The sequence below is a fragment of the Chiloscyllium plagiosum genome, unplaced genomic scaffold (assembly GCF_037043375.1).
Source record: "Chiloscyllium plagiosum isolate Xiang-an unplaced genomic scaffold, Cpla_swu_hap1 HiC_scaffold_33, whole genome shotgun sequence".
Classification (NCBI taxonomy): Eukaryota; Metazoa; Chordata; class Chondrichthyes; order Orectolobiformes; family Hemiscylliidae; genus Chiloscyllium; species Chiloscyllium plagiosum.
In genome coordinates this window covers 2126373-2148004 of record NW_028270171.1, presented here as the reverse complement: position 1 = coordinate 2148004, position 21632 = coordinate 2126373, and the positions used below count along the sequence as shown (strand labels likewise).

Below are 21632 nucleotides of genomic sequence, written 5' to 3'. Positions count from 1 at the left end.
ACGTGATTATTCTTTAATTTTGAGTGAAAGAATCCTTACAAGTGGTTTCCAAACACAAAAAATATTTAGTTCCGAAGGTTTTAAGATATATTTAGGATGAGCAAATAATTTTTCTATTCACATATACTTGTCTTTTTGCACACATAAACCTTGTCTCTGAAAAGTAAATGAACAAAACTCTTACCACTGATAGAAGGAAAATACTCCTGAACAGACTTTTTTTTTGTAAATCAGATCAAATCAAGTTCTGAGAGTTTTGTGATGTAACCAACTTAAATAATAAGTACTTGTTGAAATGCAAGGCACACCTTGCTGGTGAAAATCTCTTTCCAATCAATTCATCTGTTTAATAAAATTGCAGTGAGCAACTAAACTAGCTCCTTCAGATTAAGCAAGAGTGCCACAGTAAATTGATATCCTTCCATTTTTAACTCACTTTTATTCAATCAAGATCTCATCATTCCTTTAGGTAGAAAAAGTGTGGAGCAAACACACTGATTGAAAATCCCAATCATACGATCACAGCTTGGAAGTTCCAGTTGCAGACTTTGCAAACAATGGGTCAAGTAAAGTGACCACCAAATTTTTCAAACTAGTATCTGAGAATTATCTTTTTATTGCTGAGCTCTCTTTTAAGTCTCTCAAATCTTCTTCTGGAGAAGGAAGAAAAGCATTTGGCATCTGCTGGTTTATCCTAAACTGGAGGGATCACTTCACCCTTGTTCTCGCCAATCTATTTTGTCGAGTAAAGCTGGAACCAGAATTTCTAATTCAGTACTGAACACAACATAAATTTCAAAATAACACTAACCACTAAAATGCAGTACATATAACAAAATGAATTAGCACAGTCCAGTGAGCACTTTGACAAGGTCGCAGGACCACATGTCTGTGAATACAAGTCCCCAGGTGTCCTGGCTCCTGAGCACAGCTGTGGTGTACAGCGAAGGCAGCAGTGCGCAGAGGTAAAGTGCTTCCCCAACAGAGAGGGAGAAATCCGCAGTGTCTCCCTGAGCCACTCCTGCCGAACAAACTAATGAGATAATCAAAAAGGAAAAACTAAAAACATTGAAAAGGCTAGATATTCTCATTTCCAAACACCATCCTCACCCCCCACCCAACACTACCTACAGGTAACATTTCAGTCAAGACACACAACAAAGTTTTCACAAAAAAACATGCAAAACACATTCAAAAGCAAAATATTGCATGCTGTAAAGCTGAAAACAAAGCAGAAAATGCTGGAAAGACTCAGAAGACCTGGTAGTATCTGTGAAGGGACAGTGTTAATGGATCATGTCTGTGATCTTTCACAGTGATCTTTCATGTTGTGGAAAAATCTCAAACAGCACATTTATGGATAATAATTCTGCACCAGAAATCTCTACAATTCTTAGTTTTTCAACAGTTTTGCTATATACAAAAAAAAATCAAAGGGGAACACCAAATGATGCATAATTTCTATGACCATATGCTATTTCTGACACTCCCATATCTGTTGTCATTTGAATCACTGATATTATTGTACGTATAGTCAGCATCACTGCCTAAACCACAAACACTCACTGAAACCTATCATACCTTCACCATAAACTGCTTCAAACTTTGAGGAACCTTTCAGACCATAAACAAACTTACCCAAAGGTACATCATTTGCATTTTGAATGAATTCTCACTCAATTATGGCAACCACAAAGTCATCTAACTATACGCACACATGAAAGGAGGTCGGTTGAAAGGATTACTGTCGTTTCCTGCCTTGTTTTTAGGTACAACCCTCTCTCCCTTCCACCCTACCTGTGCTGCTGAGCAACAGTTCAGCCTGAAGGGAATTTCTGACTGGCACAACAGCAGCTCACACAACCTGTGCACGCTTTTTGTTGGAGAGAAGCGAAGCTGGGTGGGGCTGAGAACCTGAGTTAAATCGACTATTCCAGTGATGACTTTTCAAAATAAAATTCGTACCTGGCTTTTTTTTTGACTTTTTCCCCCGTCCCCTGAACATTCTTCCTTATTTTCCTTAAGATTGCAATCTAATTCCTTAGACACAAAATGCCCTTCAAAGATTAATCTCAGTGGTTTCCTTCATGTTATAAGCCTAGGATATGAAGTAGGTCAGCACTAACCATTATAGCATCTGTTGTTGAAGTCAACTGTAGTGCTATCAACTTTACTGGGAACAACTACATCAATACAGATCAGAAATCAAACACTGGACTTCAGGTCTTTGGTTTAAGTTGAAAGTCACCATATCAACTACCATCTGGGAGGTTAGATGGATTGGCCATTGGTGTCTAGGGATGTGTAGTTTAGGTGAATTAGCCATGGGAAATGCAGGGTTACAGGGATAGGGTAGGGAGGTGGGTCTGGGTGGGATGCTCTTCAGAGGGTTGGTGTAAACACAATTGGCCAAATGGCCTGCTTCCACACTGTGGAATTCTACTGATTCTATGATCTATTGTCCACTAAAAGGAGATTCTCTTGGTCAATCTATGAAATAAAGGAAGGTAATGGAAACAAAATAAAAGACAGCAACAAATCCGCACATTTGTTGCTTAAGTGGAATTTATTTTCCAGCTCTGTATCTTTCAAGAACTTTAAAGATAGTAAAGAATTAGAATTGAGCTTTACATTCCACATCACAAACACTATATTCAACTTCCATTTTCTCCACAATGACAGGTCTGTCTTTAAGTCATGCCCACAGCTGGAATTTCCACTTCTGCTTACCATCTGTTTCTTTTAAAGTGCCAACAATATTGTCTGCATTCAAGAAATGCATACGTTTGTATAAATGCTGGATTAGAGTGTCTTATACAAGGGCACAAAATAAAATAATTCTGGTGTATGGATGAACAGCGTGCAGTGTCATCAATTAAGGAGAATCCAAAGGGTTTTTACAAATACATTAAGGACAAAAGGGTAACCAGGGAGAGAATAGGGCCCCTCAAAGATCAGCAAGATCAGATGTACCTATGTGTGGAGCCGCAGAAAATGGGGGAGACACTAAATGAGCATTTTGTATCAGTATTTACTGTGGAAAAGGATATGAAAGATATAGAATGTAGGGAAATAGATGGTGACACCTTGCAAAATGTCCATATTACAAAGGAGGAAGTGTTGGACGTCTTGAAACACATAAAGGTGGATAAGTCCCCAGGCCCTGACCAGGTGTACCCTAGAACTCTGTGGAAAGGTAGAGAAGTGATTGCTGGGCCTCTTGCTGAGATATTTGTATCATCGATAGTCACAGGTGAGGTGCCGAAAGACTGGAGGTTGGCAAATGTGGTGCCACTGTTTAAGAAGGGCAGTAAAGACAAGCCAGGGAACTATAGACCGGTGAGCCTGACGTCGGTGGTGGGCAGGTTGTTGGAGGGAATCCTGAGGGACAGGATGTACATGTAATTTGGAAAGTCAAAGACTGATTAGGGATAGTCAACATGGCTTTGTGCGTGGGAAATCATGTCTCACAAACTTGATTGAGTTTTTTGAAGAAGTAACAAAGAGGATTGATGAGGGCAGAGCAGTAGATGTGATCTATATGGATTTCAGTAAGGCGTTCGACAAGATTCCCCATGGGAGACTGGTTAGCAAGGTTAGATCTCATGGAATACAGGGAGAACTAGCCATTTGGATACAGAACTGGCTCGAAGGTAGAAGACAGAGGGTGGTAGTGGAGGTTGTTTTCAGACTGGAGGCCTGTGACCAGTGGAGTGCCACAAGGATCGGTGCTGGGTCCTCTACTTTTTGTCATTTACATAAATGATTTGGATGTGAACGTAAGAGGTACAATTAGTAAGTTTGCAGATGATACCAAAATTGGAGGTGTAGTGGATTGCGAAGAGGGTTATCGCAGATTACAACAGGATCTGGACCAGATGGGCCAATGGGCTGAGAAGTGGCAGATGGAGTTTAATTCAGATAAATGCGAGGTCCTTCATTTTGGGAAAGCAAATCTTAGCAGGACTTATACACTTAATGGTAAGGTCATTGGGAGTGTTGCTAAACAAAGAGACCTTGGAGTGCAGGTTCGTAGCCTCTTGAAAGTGGAGTCACAGGTAAATAGGATAGTGAAGAAGGATGGTCAGAGTATTGAGTACAGGAGTTGGGAGGTCAGTTTGCGGCTGTACAGGACATTGGTTAGGCCACTGTTGGAATATTGCGTGCAATTCTGGTCTCCTTCCTATCGGAAAGATGTTGTGAAACTTGAAAGGGTTCAGAAAGGATTTACAAGGATGTTGCCAGGGTTGGGGAATTTGAGCTATAAAGAGAGGCTGAACAGGCTGGGGCTGTTTTCCCTGGAGCACCGTAGGCTGAGGGGTGACCTTATACAGGTTTATAAAATCATGAGGGGCATGGATAGGGTAAGTAGACAAAGTCTTTTCCTTGGGGTCAGGGAGTCCAGAACTCGAGGGCATAGGTTTAGGATGAGAGGGGAAAGATATAAAAGAGACGTAAGGGGCAACTTTTTCACACACAGGGTGGTACGTGTATGGAATGAGCTGCCAGAGGAAGTGGTGAAGGCTGGTACAATTGCAACATTTAAGAGGCATTTGGATGGGTATATGAATAGGAAGGGTTTGGAGGGATATGGGCTGGGTGCTGGCAGATGGGACTTGATTGGGTTGGGATATCTAGTCGGCATGGACAGGTTGGACTGAAGGGTCTGTTTCCATGCTGTAGATCTCTATGACTCTATAACACAGCCCATGGACAAAACATAATTTTAACTGAGTGTTACGTCAATGAGTCAGCTAGGGCACTCAGTCGATCTCTGCCCTTAACCTGAGATAAAAGGCATCAAGCTTTTAATAGTAATTAACTGGTTAACAAAGTAATTCTGGAACTCCTAAGATCATGAAAGAATCATAAGATCAACAATATTTCAGCAGACAATGTATTAACAATACTTGCATAGGACAAATAAAAATTTAATATAGTATCCAACTGATTTAAATTACCTCAAAAACATGGGATAATCATGGGGTAGACAAAAAAAAAGAGATATACGCAACTCTCAGTTAGACATAGGCAGCCACAGAGGATTAGCTTCTGTCTATCTAATATCAGTTCAGATTTGTTTTCCCCGAGAACTATATCAGGAGTCGTTTTGGTTCTCAGGGAAAAGGAGGAACAGGTTATGAGTTGGATGATCAGCCATAATCATTTGTAAGGTAAACCAGGCTTGGAGGTGAAAATGGTCTATTCCTGTGCTTATTTTCCCATCTGGTTCACCAAAGGAAACTGCCATCCTTACCTAGTCTGGGTTATACATGACTCCTGACCCACAGCAATTCGGTTGACTCTTAACTACCCTCTGGGCAATTAGGAATGCGCAATAAATGCTACCTCGCCAGTGACTCTCTTATCCTGTGAATGAATTTTAAAAACTCCTGAATAGGTCCATGCAGTAATATAAATAGTTCAGCTCAAAAACTGAATTCATATGGGACATTTGTGAAGACTGCACAACGTAGGAGTTATTTTGTTTTCTTGCTTGCTCAAAAAGTGAGTACCCTGCTAATGTATCACCACAGTCTCTAGTACCAGAACATTTCTGCCTTACTTAATTTCGACTTGAACACCAATTCTTTCACATTGGCATTCTATTCAGTTTCCCATTATTTTAATCATTATACTTTTAGATCTGATCTTTCTTAAAAGATTAGACTGAGTTACAATTAGAATCAGTATAGCATTATAAAATGCTAATTCCAAAGAACCAGTTATTTTTTCTAACCCTGGTATTAGCAAGAGGGGTAATTGGACAAGTCGTCCCATGGTAGCCTCTACTTCTTAGCGTTAGTGTCTTCAAGGCCAGAGTAAATTGCTAGCTTCCACTTTTGTTTCAGAATCAAACTGAGAGACAGATACAAATAGAAGAGGTCAACATTTTTACCTTGGGACTGAACAATATATAATTGGATTTACAGCTTCCATTGCTAATGTCATAGGTTTATTAGTGCTGTACTTTTTGTTTTAAGATATTATATCCTTCCACACAGAACAGGAAAGTTTCAGGTTCAGTCTTTTGGTGCTGAGTCAGATAATGTCAGACATTAAGCTTTAACGCTGTGAACGAGGCGAAAAAGATTTTTTAAAGTTGAAAACTTTGCTTCCAATTATTACCCAACAATGAAAGCATCCGAGAGGACAGAATCAGGCTACAATGTGCCACAGCAGTCAGACAGCCTCCTAACACAAAGCAGCTGATTGCTTGTGGCTCCAACCACAAGAGATGAACTCAGATTTCTCCAGTTTCCTCATTTCCCCTCCCCGCACCTTGTCTCAGTCCCAATCCTTGAACTCTGCACCGCCTTCCTAACCTGCAATCTTCTTCCTGACCGCTCCGCCCCCACCCCCACTCCGGCCTATCACCCTCACCTTAACCTTCTTCCACCTATCGCATTCCCAATGCCCCTCCCCCAAGTCCCTCCTCCCTACCTTTTATCTTAGCCTTCTTGGCACAGCTTCCTCATTCCTGAAGAAGGGCTCATGCCCAAAACGTCAATTCTCCTGTTCCTTGGATGCTGCCTGACCTGCTGCGCTTTTCCAGCAACACATTTTCAGCTCTGATCTCCAGCATCTGCAGTCCTCACTTTCGCCTAATGATAGTACACAGCCGCCTTATTAATAAGTACTAGGCACCCAAACCAAAGGATTGCCGAGAACCCTTTGGCAAAGAACCCTTTATTTGCAAGATGGTGTTCCTGGCAAAACTCAACACTGCAATAAAATTTTATTTACCAAGAAAACCTGCAGTCAGCATTCATAACATGGCCCAATTTTTTTTGTATGTTATAGAAGGTAAGAAATTATATGAGACAATTGATTTGTGCTGCTGTTCTATGTTACTGGATTCAACCTCCATTGCTGCACAAACTGCTCTATATTAAGTGTCTCAGCTGATGGTCTGTACCTCGTGATAGTGTCAGAGTTTTCCAGTACAGGTCGCTCTGCTATAATGCATGCTTCATCAGCACAAATTGGCTATAATGTGATCAACAAATTGTGGACATTGTTTGGATATCACAAACTTTCTACTGAATGGGTATACAGTAGCGCCTCGACATATGAACGACCCTGCTCACGAACAAATCGGTTTACGAACAGGATTGTAAGTAAAGTTTTGCTTCAAAGTATGTACAAAATTCAAGGTACGAACGCAAAAAGCCCGTGGTTTCATTGTCATTGTTCTGCTTTTCTACGCGTGCTTTGAACGCAAAAGCTCTCGGGCCTCGTGTGATCTCATTCAGTTCATCTTTGGTGCGCGCACTGTGAACATCCAACGTCCAAGCATTCTTTGTTTTTTTTTGTTTTTTGCATTAAATTAGCCCTCATTATGGTTCCCTAGAAAGTGAAAAGTGGTAGTGTTAGTGGTGTTAAGAAGTCTAAACGTATTACTGTAGAAACGAAGGAGGAAATAATAGCTAAACACGAGAATGGTGCTCGTGTATCTGATCTCGCTATGCAGTATGACATGGTGAAATCGACTATCTGTACTATCCTAAAGAACAAAGAGGCACTTAAGGCAGATGACGTGGCTAAAGGAGTGACTATTTTAATGAAGCAAAGGCTAACTTGTTAGACAAGGTTGAAAAATTATTCTTAGTTTGGATAAATCAAAAAGAGCTTGCTGGAGATAGTGTTAACGAGACTATAATCTGCGAGAAGGCTCTACACATACATCGTGATTTGTTGGCAACACCGCCGAGTACAAGTACTGCTAGCGTTGAAGAATTTAAAGCCAGCAGAGGCTGGTTTGATAAATTTCGTCGACGAACTGGAATCTATGGTGTAATAAGGCATGGAGAAGCAGCTAGTTCGGACAAAAAGGCAGCGGAGGACGTTGTGAAGAAATTCAATAAGTTTGTCGAAGATAAAGGTTATGTCTCACATCAAGTTTTTAACTGTGATGAAACTGGACTTTTCTGGAAGAAAATGCCCAAAAGGACCTACATAACCCAAGAGGAGAAGGCACGACCGGGCCACAAACCAATGAAGGACAGGTTAACGCTTTTATTGTGCGCGAATGCAAGTGGGAATTGCAAGATTAAGCATCTATTAGTCTACCACTCTGAAAATCCTCACGTTTTTAAACACAATAATGTGTTGAAGGCTAAACTCCCGGTAATGTGGAGGGCGAATAGCAAGGCTTGGGTCACGCGAGTGATTTTTATGGAATGGTTGACGGAAGTTTTGCACCAGCTGTCAAGGAATATCTTGAAACAAATAATTTGCCACTTAAGTGTCTTCTAGTAATGGACAATGCTCCTGCCCATTCTCCAAATTTGGAAGAAGACTTGGACACTGAATACGACTTCGTAAAAGTAAAGTTCCTTCCTCCCAACACCACTCGTCTCATCCAACCCATGGACCAGAATGTCATTGCAAATTTCAAAAAATTATATACGAAGGCTCTGTTTGCCAGGTATTTCCAGGTCACCAACGACACAGATTTGACCCTTGGTCAGTACTGGAAGGACCACTTCAATATCCTCCACTGCATAAGCCTTATTGATAAGGCATGGAACGAGGTCTCTTTCCGTATGTTGCAGTCGGCCGGGAGGAAACTTTGGCCAGATTGTGTACCTGAGAGAGACTGAGGGTTTTGAAGAGGAGACATCAGTAAATGTACTGAATGAGATTGTGATCCTGGGCCAAAATATGGGCTTGGAGGTCGATGAGGATGATGTGGCGGAGCTGGTGGAGAACCACAGACAAGAACTCAGCACAGAAGATCTTGTTGAATTGCAACAGGAGCAAGTGAAGGTTATGCAGCAGGAGCATTCTGGGGAGGAGGAAGAAGAGAGGGTAGATGTATCAAGTGTTCAAATCAAAGACATTTGTAGCAAATGGAGTGAAGTGCAGGCTTTTGTTGAGAGGCATCACCCTAACAAAACTGTGACCAACAGAGCAGTGAACATTTTAAATGACAATGTGATGTCTCATTTTCGGAAAATTCAGCAACAAAGAAAAAAACAAGTTTCTCTGGATCGTTTTCTTGTGGCATCACCAAGCTCCAAGAGACAAAAAAGAGAAAAAACTCCGGAAATATCCGAACAATGGGAAAATTGATTCAGTTCGCGAACTTTTTGGTTCGCGAACTGGGTCCCGGAACGGATTAAGTTCGTAAGTCGAGGCGCTACTGTAGTGATTTTCTGTTCGCGATCTTCTACAGCACGAGGTTGCAAAGGCACACAACTGTCGTGTTATTACAGAACGACCTGTATAGGAGAAGGCCCTTCAGCCCATCATGTCTGTCCCAATCATCAAGTACTATTGGCTCATTTTCCAGTTGTGGCCTGACTAACGTTTTATTCAGTTCCATCGTAATCTGACTAATGAGAAACACGCGATTACTGGAATGGCCTCTCTGATGCAACCTGGAATCTTCTGCTATGTTAGCCAATACTCCTAATGAACACGACTATTTCCACCTCAACCAAATCATTTTAAGATTAACAGCCACAAACTTCAGTTCAAAACTTTTTGTTCTACATTGCTTCAAGTGACAGCAAAAGCAACTTGTTTACTATTAATTGCATAACATCCATTGGTGACAAATGTGCAATACAGCCTAAATAAAATCTCAGTGTGGTGCAGGAAAAGCACAACCGGCTGTGTTTTTCCAGCACTACTCTCTTCAACTCTGATCTCCAACATCTGCAGTCCTCACTTCTTCCTAAGCAAAATCTCAGATTGTTGTGATTTAATAGACAAAGCAGAGGTGGACCTGCATCACTGTTCAAGTTACATCAACATCCTGGTCGCAACACAATTGTGAACCTTGCCTTCTCCCTTCCTGCCATTTCCTTCTCCTCTCAGAACATGCTAAAGAATTTCTACATCTTCCTGAAGTCAGTTAAGGAGCAGATGGTTCAGATTTTATATTTAGAGACTGACCAATCTCCTAGCAGCTCATAATGCTGAACCCAAGCACTACAGATTTGTTATTCAGTGAATTACAAGGGGTATCACAACAAGCACTAGAAGTATGTGCATGGCAGTGCAAACACAGAATGCTGCATGTTCACCAATGCAAGTCATATTCCTTGCTCTTTCTTTGAATGGTTTTCACTCATTTTAGCTCTTATTCAGGTGAAGAATTAGTGAATTAACTCCAGAGATACTATACCATTCACACACATCAAGAACAGTTTATGGAGACTGCCATCTCACTCAAGGCAGTGAATTAGCAATTGTAAAGATTTTTAAAATGTAAATTTGATAAAGTAAAAGTGAAACCACTGCATGTGAAAACAAGCAATACAGGTGGACTTATGAATATAGGACAGGGAGAGAAAGCATATGAAAAAGCTACTACAAACCAATCAAAAACTAATGCCTTTTTTACTAGCACAAAGTTGTTAGACTGGTATTTAGAGTCATAGGAAACAGACCATTCGGTCCAACTTGTCCATGCCGACCAGATATTCCAACCCAATCTAGTCCCACCTGCCAGCCCATATTCCTCCAATCCCTTCCTATTCATATACCCATTCAGATGCCTTTTAAATGTTGCAATTGTACCAGCCTCCACCACTTCCTCTAGCAGCTCATTCCATACACGTACCACCCTCTGCATGAAAAAGTTGCCCCTTCGGTCTCTTTTATACTTTTCCCCTCTCACCCTAAACCTTTGCCCTCTAGTTCTGGACTCCCTGACCCCAGGGGAAAGACCTTGTCTATTTATCCTATCCATGCCCTTCATGATTTCATACACCTCTATCAATTCGCCCCTCAGCCTCTGACGCTCCAGGGAAAACAGCCCTAGCCTATTCAACTTCTCTCTATAGCTGAAATCTTCCAACCCTGGCAACATCCTATAAATCTTTTCTGAACCCTTTCAAGTTTCACAACATCTTTCTAATAGGAAGGAGACCAGAATTGCACGCAATATTCCAACAGTGGCCTAACCAATGTCCTGTACAGCTGCAACATGACCTCCCAACTCCTGTACTTAAACAAAAAAAATTCATTAAAGCAGTTCCAGGTATGAGGAACATCAGTTATATAGATTAGAGAATTTCTGGCTTCTTTCATTGGAGAAGGCTAAAAGGAGATGTGATAGAAGTATTCAAAATCACAAGGCGTCCACACTGTGTAGATCCATTCCCATTGGTGAAGGGACTGAGACAAGAGGGCACAGATTTAAGATAATTGGAAAAAGCAGCAGTGGAGACATGGAGACACTTCCTTAACACAGTAAGTGGTTCGGATCTACAGTGAACTGAGTGCATGGCAGAGGTATTTAAGAGCAAGTTGGATTTTACAATACTGAAGGTTTTAAATACTTTTATTGTTGCAAGAAATGCAGCAGCTTATTAGTGCAGAGTCAGGTCCTACTAAGGGCATAGAAAGAAATTATCAGATTTTTTTCCATAAAATGTGACATAGGTTGGGAGATAAATATCAACTGTGACACTGGGGAGAGCGCCTACTTTTATCCAAAACAGTGCTGAGGGATCTTTTGTATCCACCTGAATAAAACTCAGTTTACCGTTGCATTCAATGGACAACCTGAACTTTGAGATTCAGTCCTTGCAGTGGGATTTGAACCAGCTACTCATTCACATTTTATAATTAAGCAGAAACACTTTGAAGTTTGGCATATTGAGAGCTTACTATCTTGCACTAATCCAATTTGTCTTGGTTCCTGAATAAGCTACTGTAATATAGCAGTGTGCATTTCTGTATCAGAGAACAGGTTTAGCACCTCAAAAACCTATCAATATGAACGGTCGCATGTTCCAAATCTAATCCATTCCTTTTAAAAGGATCACTGGCAGTCAAACTTGCTCGCTTTTAGCTGGACAGTCTTTATTCTCAGATATTTAGAATGCACAAAATCCAGTAAAACTTCAAGGAGATCAAAAAAAACAGCCATATCAAAATTGGTTCAGCTTGTATAGGGTACTGCTTGAACACATCCAAAACTCTGTTATCCATAATCTAATTCTCACACAGTTCTGCTCACCCATCAGCCTGTGTTCACTGACCTACATAAGCTTCCAGCCATGATTTAAAAATTCCTACCCTTGTTTGCAAATTCTTCTATGGTCTCATCTCTCCCAATCTCTGCAATGTTCTCAGATCTCTAGTGTTCCAATTCTGTATTTTTACACAACCTCAAATTTGTTGATTTCAGTATTCAAAGATACTCCTGGAACAAATGGCCTAGCCCAACAAAGCAAGATGAAATAACAAAGGACACGGATTGAACATTCAAAAGTGTTATACAACAGGGATGCAATGGCTTAGGTGTACCAGTATTAGTGGTATTATTTAATGAATAATCAGAACCCAAGGTTTGAATCCAAACATGGCAGTTGTGAAACCTAAACTTAATAAAAATCCTGAATGAAATAAAAAGAGCTAGCCCACTGGCCATGTTGACCACTGTTAACTGTTGTTAAAAAAAATCTGGTTCATTTTAAGGGAGGAATTCTGCTCTCCTTGCATTGTCTGGCCTACATCTGACTCTAGATCCAGAACAATGTAGTTGACTTTTAACTGCTTTCTGGTCAATTTGGAATAGGCAATAAATGCTGACCTTGCTAGTGTTGCTCACATTCAGTAAACAAATATTATAAAAAACTAATCAAAGACTCAAACATTTTAGAGGAGTTTCTTGGAGAGATTCTCCTTTGCTCCTTGTACAAGATGTCTCACAGGGACATTGTTCAACCAGGATGAAATCATCTAAAATTTTAAAAACCCACAAAGATCCACTTCCAGATAGACAGCACTATACAAATCAGCAGGATAGTTTCTGAAGCTTTTCACACTAGCTGGAACCTAGGCATATCCTGAAAATGAATTTTTCCAACAATGATGATATGGCAAAATTGGCATTCCCAGTTAAAAAATAACAGCTGGTCAGAGACGAACCCAAAAACTGTGGCTATGTCAGATTCTGTGTGGTTTCTCTCCAGGCTAGAAACCATAAAGTTCCGACATGTTAGGTTTTCATGTACACAGACACAGGAGCAGAATTAGGCCATTTGGCCTTTCAAGTCTGCTCCACTGCTTGATCATGGTTGATACATTTCTCAACCCCATTCTCCTACCTTCTCCCTGTAACCTCTTACTAATCAAGAAACTATCTGTCTTAAATGCACTCAATACCTTCATCTCCACAGCCCTTTGTAGCAATGAGTTCCACAGATTAACCAACCTTCTGAACTTCATCGAACAAAGACTCAGATCATCAACTGATCCTGGAATGGAGTCCTGGGTTCAATTCCAGCCTTGGGCAACAGTCTGTGTGGAGTTCGCACATTCTCCCCGTGTCAGTGTGGATTTCCTCCAGGTGCTCTGGTTTCCTCCCACAATCCAAAGATGTGCAGGTTTGGTGGAGTGGCCTTGGGAAAAGCAGGGTTTACAGGGATAGGGTTAGGGGATAGGTCTGGGTAGGATGCTCTTTGGAGAGTCTGTATGGACTCAATGGGTCAAATAGCCTGCTTCCATGCTGTAGGGGTTCTGTGATTCTATGACAAGCTCTTCATCCCCAGGATCATTCTTATAAACCTCCTCTGTACCCACTCCAATGCCAGCACATCCTTCTTTAGATACCGGGCCCAAAACCGTTTACAATATTCCAAATGCAGTCTGACCAGAGCCTTATAAAGCCTCAGCGTTACAATTCCGCTCTTTCCTAACTGCCAACTGAACCTCCAAATTAACCGTAAAAGAATCCTAAACTAGGACTCGCAAGTCCCTCTGTGCTTCAGATTTCCGAAGCTTTTCCCTTTTAGGGAATAGACTATCCTTCTATCCTTCCAAACTGCATTACATCACATTTTCCCACCACTGTATTCCTTTTGCCACTTCTTTGCCCACTTTCCCAGCCTGTCCAAGTCCTTCTGCAGCCTTCCCGATTCCTCAACACTACCTGCTCCTCCACCTTTATGTTATCTGCAAATTTAGCAACCAACCCCTCAGTCCTTCATACAGATCGTTAATAGTTGTTAATTTAACGCGAGTAGTTGTGGTTCCAACACTAGGCCCTGTCAAACTCCATTACTCGCTGTCTGCCAATCTGAAAAAGACTCCTTTATTTGACTCGCTGCTTTCTGCCAATCAGCCCAACTCTCTATCCACACACCAGTACCTGCTCTTAACACAACTACTCTTCTCTTATTTAGCAACATCCAGTATAGCATCTTGGCAAAGGCCTTCTGGACACTGCATTACAACAAGTTAAAACAACTCCTCTCAGAAAATGAAGTTCAAAAAAATTCTTTTTGGCAGAGCAAGGTGAGAAGATTCTTGAGGAGAGAAGATTCTATACACTAACACTACAAACAAATCTCCCTTAATCAGCAACATTCTACTGGGTTCAGACAAGGACTCTCTTCTGTATGGTTCTTTTGTGTGAATTCGAGAGAAATGTCAACATTGGCACCAAAATATTTTATAATTTTGGGATCCCAATGGCAACATCAAATGTTCCAAATGAGAGATGGACAAGTCAGATAGACAGTAAAGACCCTCTGAACTGCAAGCAAATGTTAAAACTATGGGACCATTTAAGCTAAGGTCCAAAGAGGAGCAAGGGCATCATCTTATAACTTAATTCAATGTTGCAGTATAAAGGACATTCCATCAGAACACTATTTTCATGACTAGCTCAAAAGATCAGTCATTTTGCTTCCAGAAGTCAAATTATGATAAGGCTGAAGATCTCAGAGACGTATTTAGAACCTTTGAATTCAAAGGGACTGTCCAAAATGTCAGTTAAGTTTGTGAAGCAGAGAATGAAAAAAGGGAACGAAAATGAAACAGAATTGTGGTTAATGCCTTTCTCTTCAAAAGTAGTAAAGTATTCATTAGATTCATTATGTTGGCAACCAAACAGTTTTTAAAAAAACTGAACTACTTAGATCAATTAGATTTTGTGCAAAATTACGGTCTCAATAAAAGGAGACATTTTATTGTCTCATAGAATCCATTGTGTCCTAACATATCCAGCCAAAAGAACATGCGCAAATAAACTTTGCATACTATCTATCTTAAGAGCAAAATATCCCATTAATCATGCATGGTCTCAGCAAGCCTGTCTGGGGCGAGCCAACAAAGTTTAAGCAGCTCCCAAGAGAAACTGTAAGCCCAGCTGCTCTGGAAAGACCTCCAGTCAGCCAGCTGCATAGTGGCACTAGCTAGAGCCTGGGAGTAAAGCATCTGCCTGCATGGCAACAGTGGGATGGACCCAGAAGCACACAGGTCTCTCTTCAGCCCAAAGAAAACTCTCTTAAAGCCAGGTCTCAGAGCTGGTCAGTCAGGATCAAGGTTAATTCACTGCAACTTCAAATCTTTAACAGTATCACCTCTTAACATATTCTGGCTGTGTCTCAGTTCGAAATGCTACATCAAACGTCCTTTCTTTAAACACAGTATCATGCCTTACAAGTTTCAATGGTCACATACAGAGCAGGAAAGTGTAATTACACAAAATTAAATGGCTGCAGTGCAAAAAAAGAAAATAAGACTTGAAGACTTTGGCAGAGTGAGTTAAATTGTTGGGGAAAGAAGAGTTGTAGTTCAATATTTCAGAGAGACATTTAGAATCATTTATTTGCTAATATTACTTTGCCTAACAAGTTAATAAATACAGGATATGACCAAAGTCCTCAAATGTGAAGGCTGCGTATATAAAATAGAAGACTTTAATAACCTTTTAAATAAATCTGGATCTGATACTTGCACTGAAAGGGAATCTTGTGGTGCAGGGCTAACATTACTATCTCTGGTCTAGAAGCACTGGTTTGAACTGCACTTCAGGAATTGACAGCTCCAAAAGGTGTGTTCATAACCAATGTTCTCTCTAGGCACATAGCCACTCCAATGATCCATGAATGAGTCCACCAACATAGATCGCAGCATCAACTTCCAGTTCCAGAAATTGCTGTCACACAGACTTCAGAGGTCCATGCAGAAGAAAATAATTATAATGAATGTTGTTCATAACACATTGATTGTTAACATATAATCCTTCCAATACAGCTGATGACAGATAATAGGAATGGGTGTATGTTTCTTGGTCAGCCATACTGAAGGCGGCGATGACATTCCACTGTGTGAATGTGAGTGAGTGAGAGCGAAAGCGAGAGAGATTTCAAATCTCCTGCATATGCACAAAATACCTTTCATTCTTTCACTTTCTTCCATTAGATATCATCTTCAGTCAACTCTTACTATATTCTCTGTTTAAATTTTTTCAGGTTGGATTCTGCTCTACAACAGCATATAGTTCTGGCTGGCCACCAATAACATCTTGTGATTGTGATGCAACAACATAAGAAAAGAAACAGCATATGAGTGAACTATACAGCCCATCGAACCTGCTCGGCCATTCAATACGATCATGTTTGATTAGGGCTTCAACTCCATTTTCCAAGGTGTTCACTATCTCGTCTTCTTGAGGAACCAAAAATCTATCTCAGCCTTAAATGCACTTAATGATAAAACAGCCACACCTTCTGGGATTGAGAATTCCAAAGATTCACACCCTTTGAGAGAATAAACTTTTCATCTCACTTTTAATTGAGTGACCACTTATCAGAGAAGGTGCCTGTATTCTATATTCCTGGCAAGTGAAAACAATCTATCAGAATTGATCTCATCAAGCCCCTTCAGAATCTTGTTTGTTTCGATGAGATCATCTCTCATTCTTCTAAACTCCAGAGAACCGGAGGCCAATTTACTCAACCTCTTGTAAAACAACTCTCTCAACCCAGGAGCTAATCTAATGAGTAGTGCTGCAGCATCTCAAATGAGAGAGTATCTTTCCTTAAATATTGAAACTAAAACAGAAGTCCAATTGTGGTTTCATCATTGTAACAAGAGTACCACATTGATCTACTCTAATCCCTTTGCAATAAAGGCCAACATGGCAGTTGCATTCCTAATTCCTCATTTCTTATTTGTTATTAGAGTACATTCAAGGTCCCCTGAATATCAACATTTTGTCTTTTTATAAACATGCTTTTCTTTGTTTATGACCACAAAGTTCAACATTACCAACATTATACTTTATCTGCCACGCTGACCTCTCTCTTTTCTTGCCCATATCTCTTTACATTTTCACTTAGCTTTGTACTGTTGTCTTAAATTATTCGGAGTCTTTGAACAAATCACTTAGAATGCAAATAGCTGACACCCCAGCATTTACACTCCCTTAGTCACAACCTACCAACTTGAAGGTGTCCCTGTTATCCTACTCTCTGTTTCCTGTCCATTAAACATCTCCCATCCATTACAATATATTACCCCCAACTCAATGAGCTCTTATTGTGCATAGTTACGTTTGGATCACACCTTATCAAATGTCTTTTGGTAATCCCAAGGACACAATATCTGCTAGTTCTCCTAATTCTATTCTACCCTTTACTTCAAACAAAAAATTGAAAATACTTTCAAAAGTGATTTTCCTTTCAAAAACGTCTGCTGACTTTTATCTGTTCAAACAACGGTTTTCTATGTGCATTAAGACTTCCTTAATCATGGATTTTAGCAACTTCTCGACAACCAATATCAAGATGACTGGTTGAGAGTTCCCCTTTTTACCTTTCTCTCACTCTTATCATGAATGTAATGTTACATTCGCCAATTTCCAATCTGCTGGGACCATTCTAGAATCTAGTTCATTGTGGCAAACCATAGCCAACAACCAAGTAGCTAGTCCTCCCCTCAAACAGAGAGCAAGGCAGGTTGGATTAGGTTTGTCTGTTCTAGTTAATACAAACCCAAAGATGAAATGACCATAAACTTTGTTTAGACTTCTCTACATGGTTCTACACTGTCTACACAGATGACCAATCCATCCTCACAATGGGTCTTTCTTTGATTCAATTCCTCCATGTCCTTTGCAATGACTTTTCCTATCACTGCAAATACCAAGGTAATTTGGATCCCCATTTTTCATGATAGCAATATCATCTGCTGACGTGGACAGGTGACGTACATATACCAATTACACTCAACTTTATCATCTATCTCGATTCTATACTCATATCTGGGTTTTAAAATTGCTTGTCCGATATCAAATCACAGTGAAATACTGAATTTTACTAATGAATATTGGGGATGCTAATGTCTCAAAAACTCTATCCCACTGTCTCACACTCCCTTCCTGTCCAACTAATCAACATGAACCAAGACTGCAACTCAGTGTTCTGTTTGATCAAATTCACCTTCAAAATATCGCACCCATACTTACCTTACGTCAAAGCTCAAAGTTCCAAAATTCTCTTCACTTTACTTTCTGAATTTCTCAATATGAACTCCACACTGACTGAAGACCTGGCACCCGTGATCTTCCTCCACCAAGTTGTGCTTCTCCACCTTCACCCAATGCCACTAATTCCATCTACAAAGGCATCAAATCCAGTTTTTTGTAGTTTATTCAGAAAATTTTCCAAAGTACAACGCCACCTATGTTTGGAACCGCAGGTGATGAGGGTATTTTGTATCAGTGCTTACCGGAGAGAAGAATATGGAAGATATAGAACATGGGCAAATAGGTTGCGACATCTTGAAAAATGTCCATATTACAGAGGTGGTTGTGCTGGACTGCTGAAAGCACATAAAAGTGGATAAATCCCCAGGACTGATCAAGTGTACCCCATAACTCTGTGCAAAGCTAGGAAAGTGATTGCTGGGCCCCTTGCTGAGATATTTATATCACCCATAGCCACGGGTGAGGTGCTCAAAGACTGGAGGGTGGCTAACATGGTGCCACTATTTAAGAAAGGCAGTAAGGAAAAACCAGGGAACGAAGACCAGTGAGCCTGACATCGGTGGTGGGCAAGTTGTTGGAGGGAATCCTGAGGAATAGGATTTACATGCATTTGGAAAGACAAGGACTGATTATGGCTCGTCAACATGGCTGCGTGAGAGAGAAATCAAGTCTCACTAACTTCATTGAATTTTTTGTAGTAGTAATGAAGGGGATTGGAGAGGCCAGGGCCGTGGACGTGAGCTATAAGGGCTTCAGTAAGGCATTCAATAAGGTTCCTCATGGTAGACTGGTGAGCACGGTTAGATCACATGGAATACAGCCATGGTCCCAGCCTATCTAACCTCTCCTTAAAACTTAACCCTCCATTTCCAGCAACAGCCTGGGAAACATTTTCTGAATCCTCTTCAACTTAACAATATCTTTCTTAGAGCAGGGCGCTAACTATGAAGAGAGGTTGAATAAATTAGGATTATTTTCATTACAAAGACAGTGGTTGAGGGGGGACCTGATTGACATCTACAAAACCATGAGAGGTATAGACAGGGTGGATAGCAAGAGGCTTTATCCCTGGGTGGGGGGCTCAATTACGAGGGGACATGAGTTCAAAGTGAGAGGGGAAAAGTTGTAAGGAGATATATGTTGAAATATCCTTATGTATAGGGTGGAACGTGTTGCCAGCAGATGTGGTAGAGGCGGGCACGATAGCGCCATTTAGAATGTATCTAGACAGATACATGAGTGAGCAGGGAGCAGAGGGATACAGATCCTTAGAAAATAGGCAACAGGTTTAGATAGAAAATCTGCATCAGCGCAGCTTAGTGGGCCGAAGAGCCTGTTCCTTTGCTATAATTTTCTTTGTTCTTAGTTTCATGAACATTAACAGCTTTTTACATCAGTTGGCTGCTCTTCAGGTAATAAAGTTGGAGAATAATTTTTGCAGGGTACGTTATTGTGGAGACAAGTTCAAAGCCGTCTTCATCCAGTAATCTCTCAAAACTGAATCCCTCTGCAAAGACCATTGGAATGAATCCAAATTCATTGCCTTTCACTGACTAGGGATAATGAGTCTAACAGTCATTCCTTCACGGCCACTAAGACTTCAAATCCACACAGACCATAGATAAAAAGTTCAGTATTGCACTCATGAATGGCTCAGTATATGACATATGCATTGTTTACTTGGAGTGCCACCGTAACGGTTTCTCCCTTTTAGTCAGTGTAAAGTTATTTGTACTAAAATGAGTTGGAATATCAGTAACTAAGTGTGACTGACAGTTGTTTTAGTAACAACATTGTACAATTAGAAAAACATTAGGACCGTGAAGTAGCTATCACTGCTGAGTAGGAATAATTAGTGGATTTAAAATCAAATCCAGCTTATTTGCAAAGGAATGTTGAAAAAAGCAGGGCGCTAACTATGAAGAGAGGTTGAAATAAAAAGATTTCATTAGGTAAAAAAGCACCAAAATTAAATGTTTATTTCCGAATTACCTTAGAGATAACAAAAATGTTCCACTGAAAAATGTCTAAAGATTAAGTTCCAAACGTTCCTGTGTTTATCAGCAAAGTGGCTTCACTGATAGGATTTTGTTCATTGCCGTATTTGCACCTTACATAGTTGTTCAAAATGAAATGATAGATGCTTTTCCCTCCACAAAGAAATGAAATTCAGTAGTGATGATCAGCTCAAAATCTTTTTTGTAACCTGGTGCACATAACTTTAGGCTGCTATAGGGACAGTGTGTTCTTTTAAATTAAAGACTAACATCTCACATCAGAATTCAGAATGCAAGAATTACCATTTGCTCACAGCTAATGCATTTGACTTGAGACACACACACTTCTAGAAAATCAGCAAGAACAAGCATATGGCAAAGCATATTCCAAAGTAGCAACTTTCCACTATCTTAAGTATTCAGGTACAATTTAGCAATTCTGGATCAGTGGTGCTGGAAGAGCACAGCAATTCAGGCAGCATCCGAGGACAGGCAAAATCGACGTTTCGGGCAAAAGCCCTTCCTGATGAAGGGCTTTTGCCCGAAACGTCGATTTTGCCTGTCCTCGGATGCTGCCTGAATTGCTGTGCTCTTCCAGCACCACTGATCCAGAATCTGGTTTCCAGCATCTGCAGTCATTGTTTTTACCTCCACAATTTAGCAATTACCCATGCTTCCTCTATATTCTCAACTAACACATTATAGTGAAGCAAAAGTCATGGAAAAGTCAGGTATGCCAAAATAATTTCAGAATCAGCTGTAAGAGGAGAGTTACAGCCATCTCTCATGTAAGGAGTGGAATTACTTAGTGCTTTTTGAATACATGCCAGTCTTTCATTGACCTACTTATAACAAGCTACACTTCAGATAAAATCAAAATCAATTCACACAACAAACTTCAAAAGGGTCACCGCAATCAAGTTTCCCTAAACCATTCAAGTAATCTGAAAGGGATGAAAATTAAATGCTGAATTTTGTTCCAAAACACTATCTGAAATAATTTTGCTTAATCTTTCATTACAGCTCTAACTCTTGTGGTCCAGTATGAAACACCAGGAGCACTTGATGTAATTAAAATTTGCTACAGTTAACCTGGAAAGAAATTGCTAAAATTTGAAGTGATATTGAGTATTATTTGGTGCAGTTATTTTGTTTTGAATTTGTTTATCTCTAATTGAGAAGCAGTGGAGGTGGCAGTGGTAAGCTGCCTTCTTGAACTGCTGCCGTCCATGGAGCGCAGACAGGCACAGTATTGTTAGGAAAGGATTTCCAGGATTTTGACCCCGCAATACTGAAAGAATGACGATATAGTTCCAAGTCAGTATAGTGTATGACTTGGAGGAAAAGTTGAGTTTGGAATTAGCTGTCAAAAAAGCCTTGATGAATTATGG

General features: G+C 40.4%; 1 protein-coding gene across 11 annotated transcripts in view; it reads right to left on the bottom strand.

Moving 5' to 3' along the window:
• Positions 1 to 21632, bottom strand: part of LOC122542077 (RNA binding protein fox-1 homolog 2-like) — a 370347-nt gene that overhangs the window by 183753 nt on the left and 164962 nt on the right. Inside the window, exon 1 of one of the 11 annotated variants that reach the window (XM_043679404.2) lies at positions 1639 to 1721. The exons of the other annotated variants lie outside the window; for them this stretch is intronic. Within the exon in view, the coding sequence (XP_043535339.1) occupies positions 1639 to 1659 (21 nt within the window). The 5' untranslated portion in view covers positions 1660 to 1721. Of the gene's footprint in view, positions 1 to 1638; positions 1722 to 21632 lie in introns of those variants that run through there. 11 annotated transcript variants of the gene reach the window in all.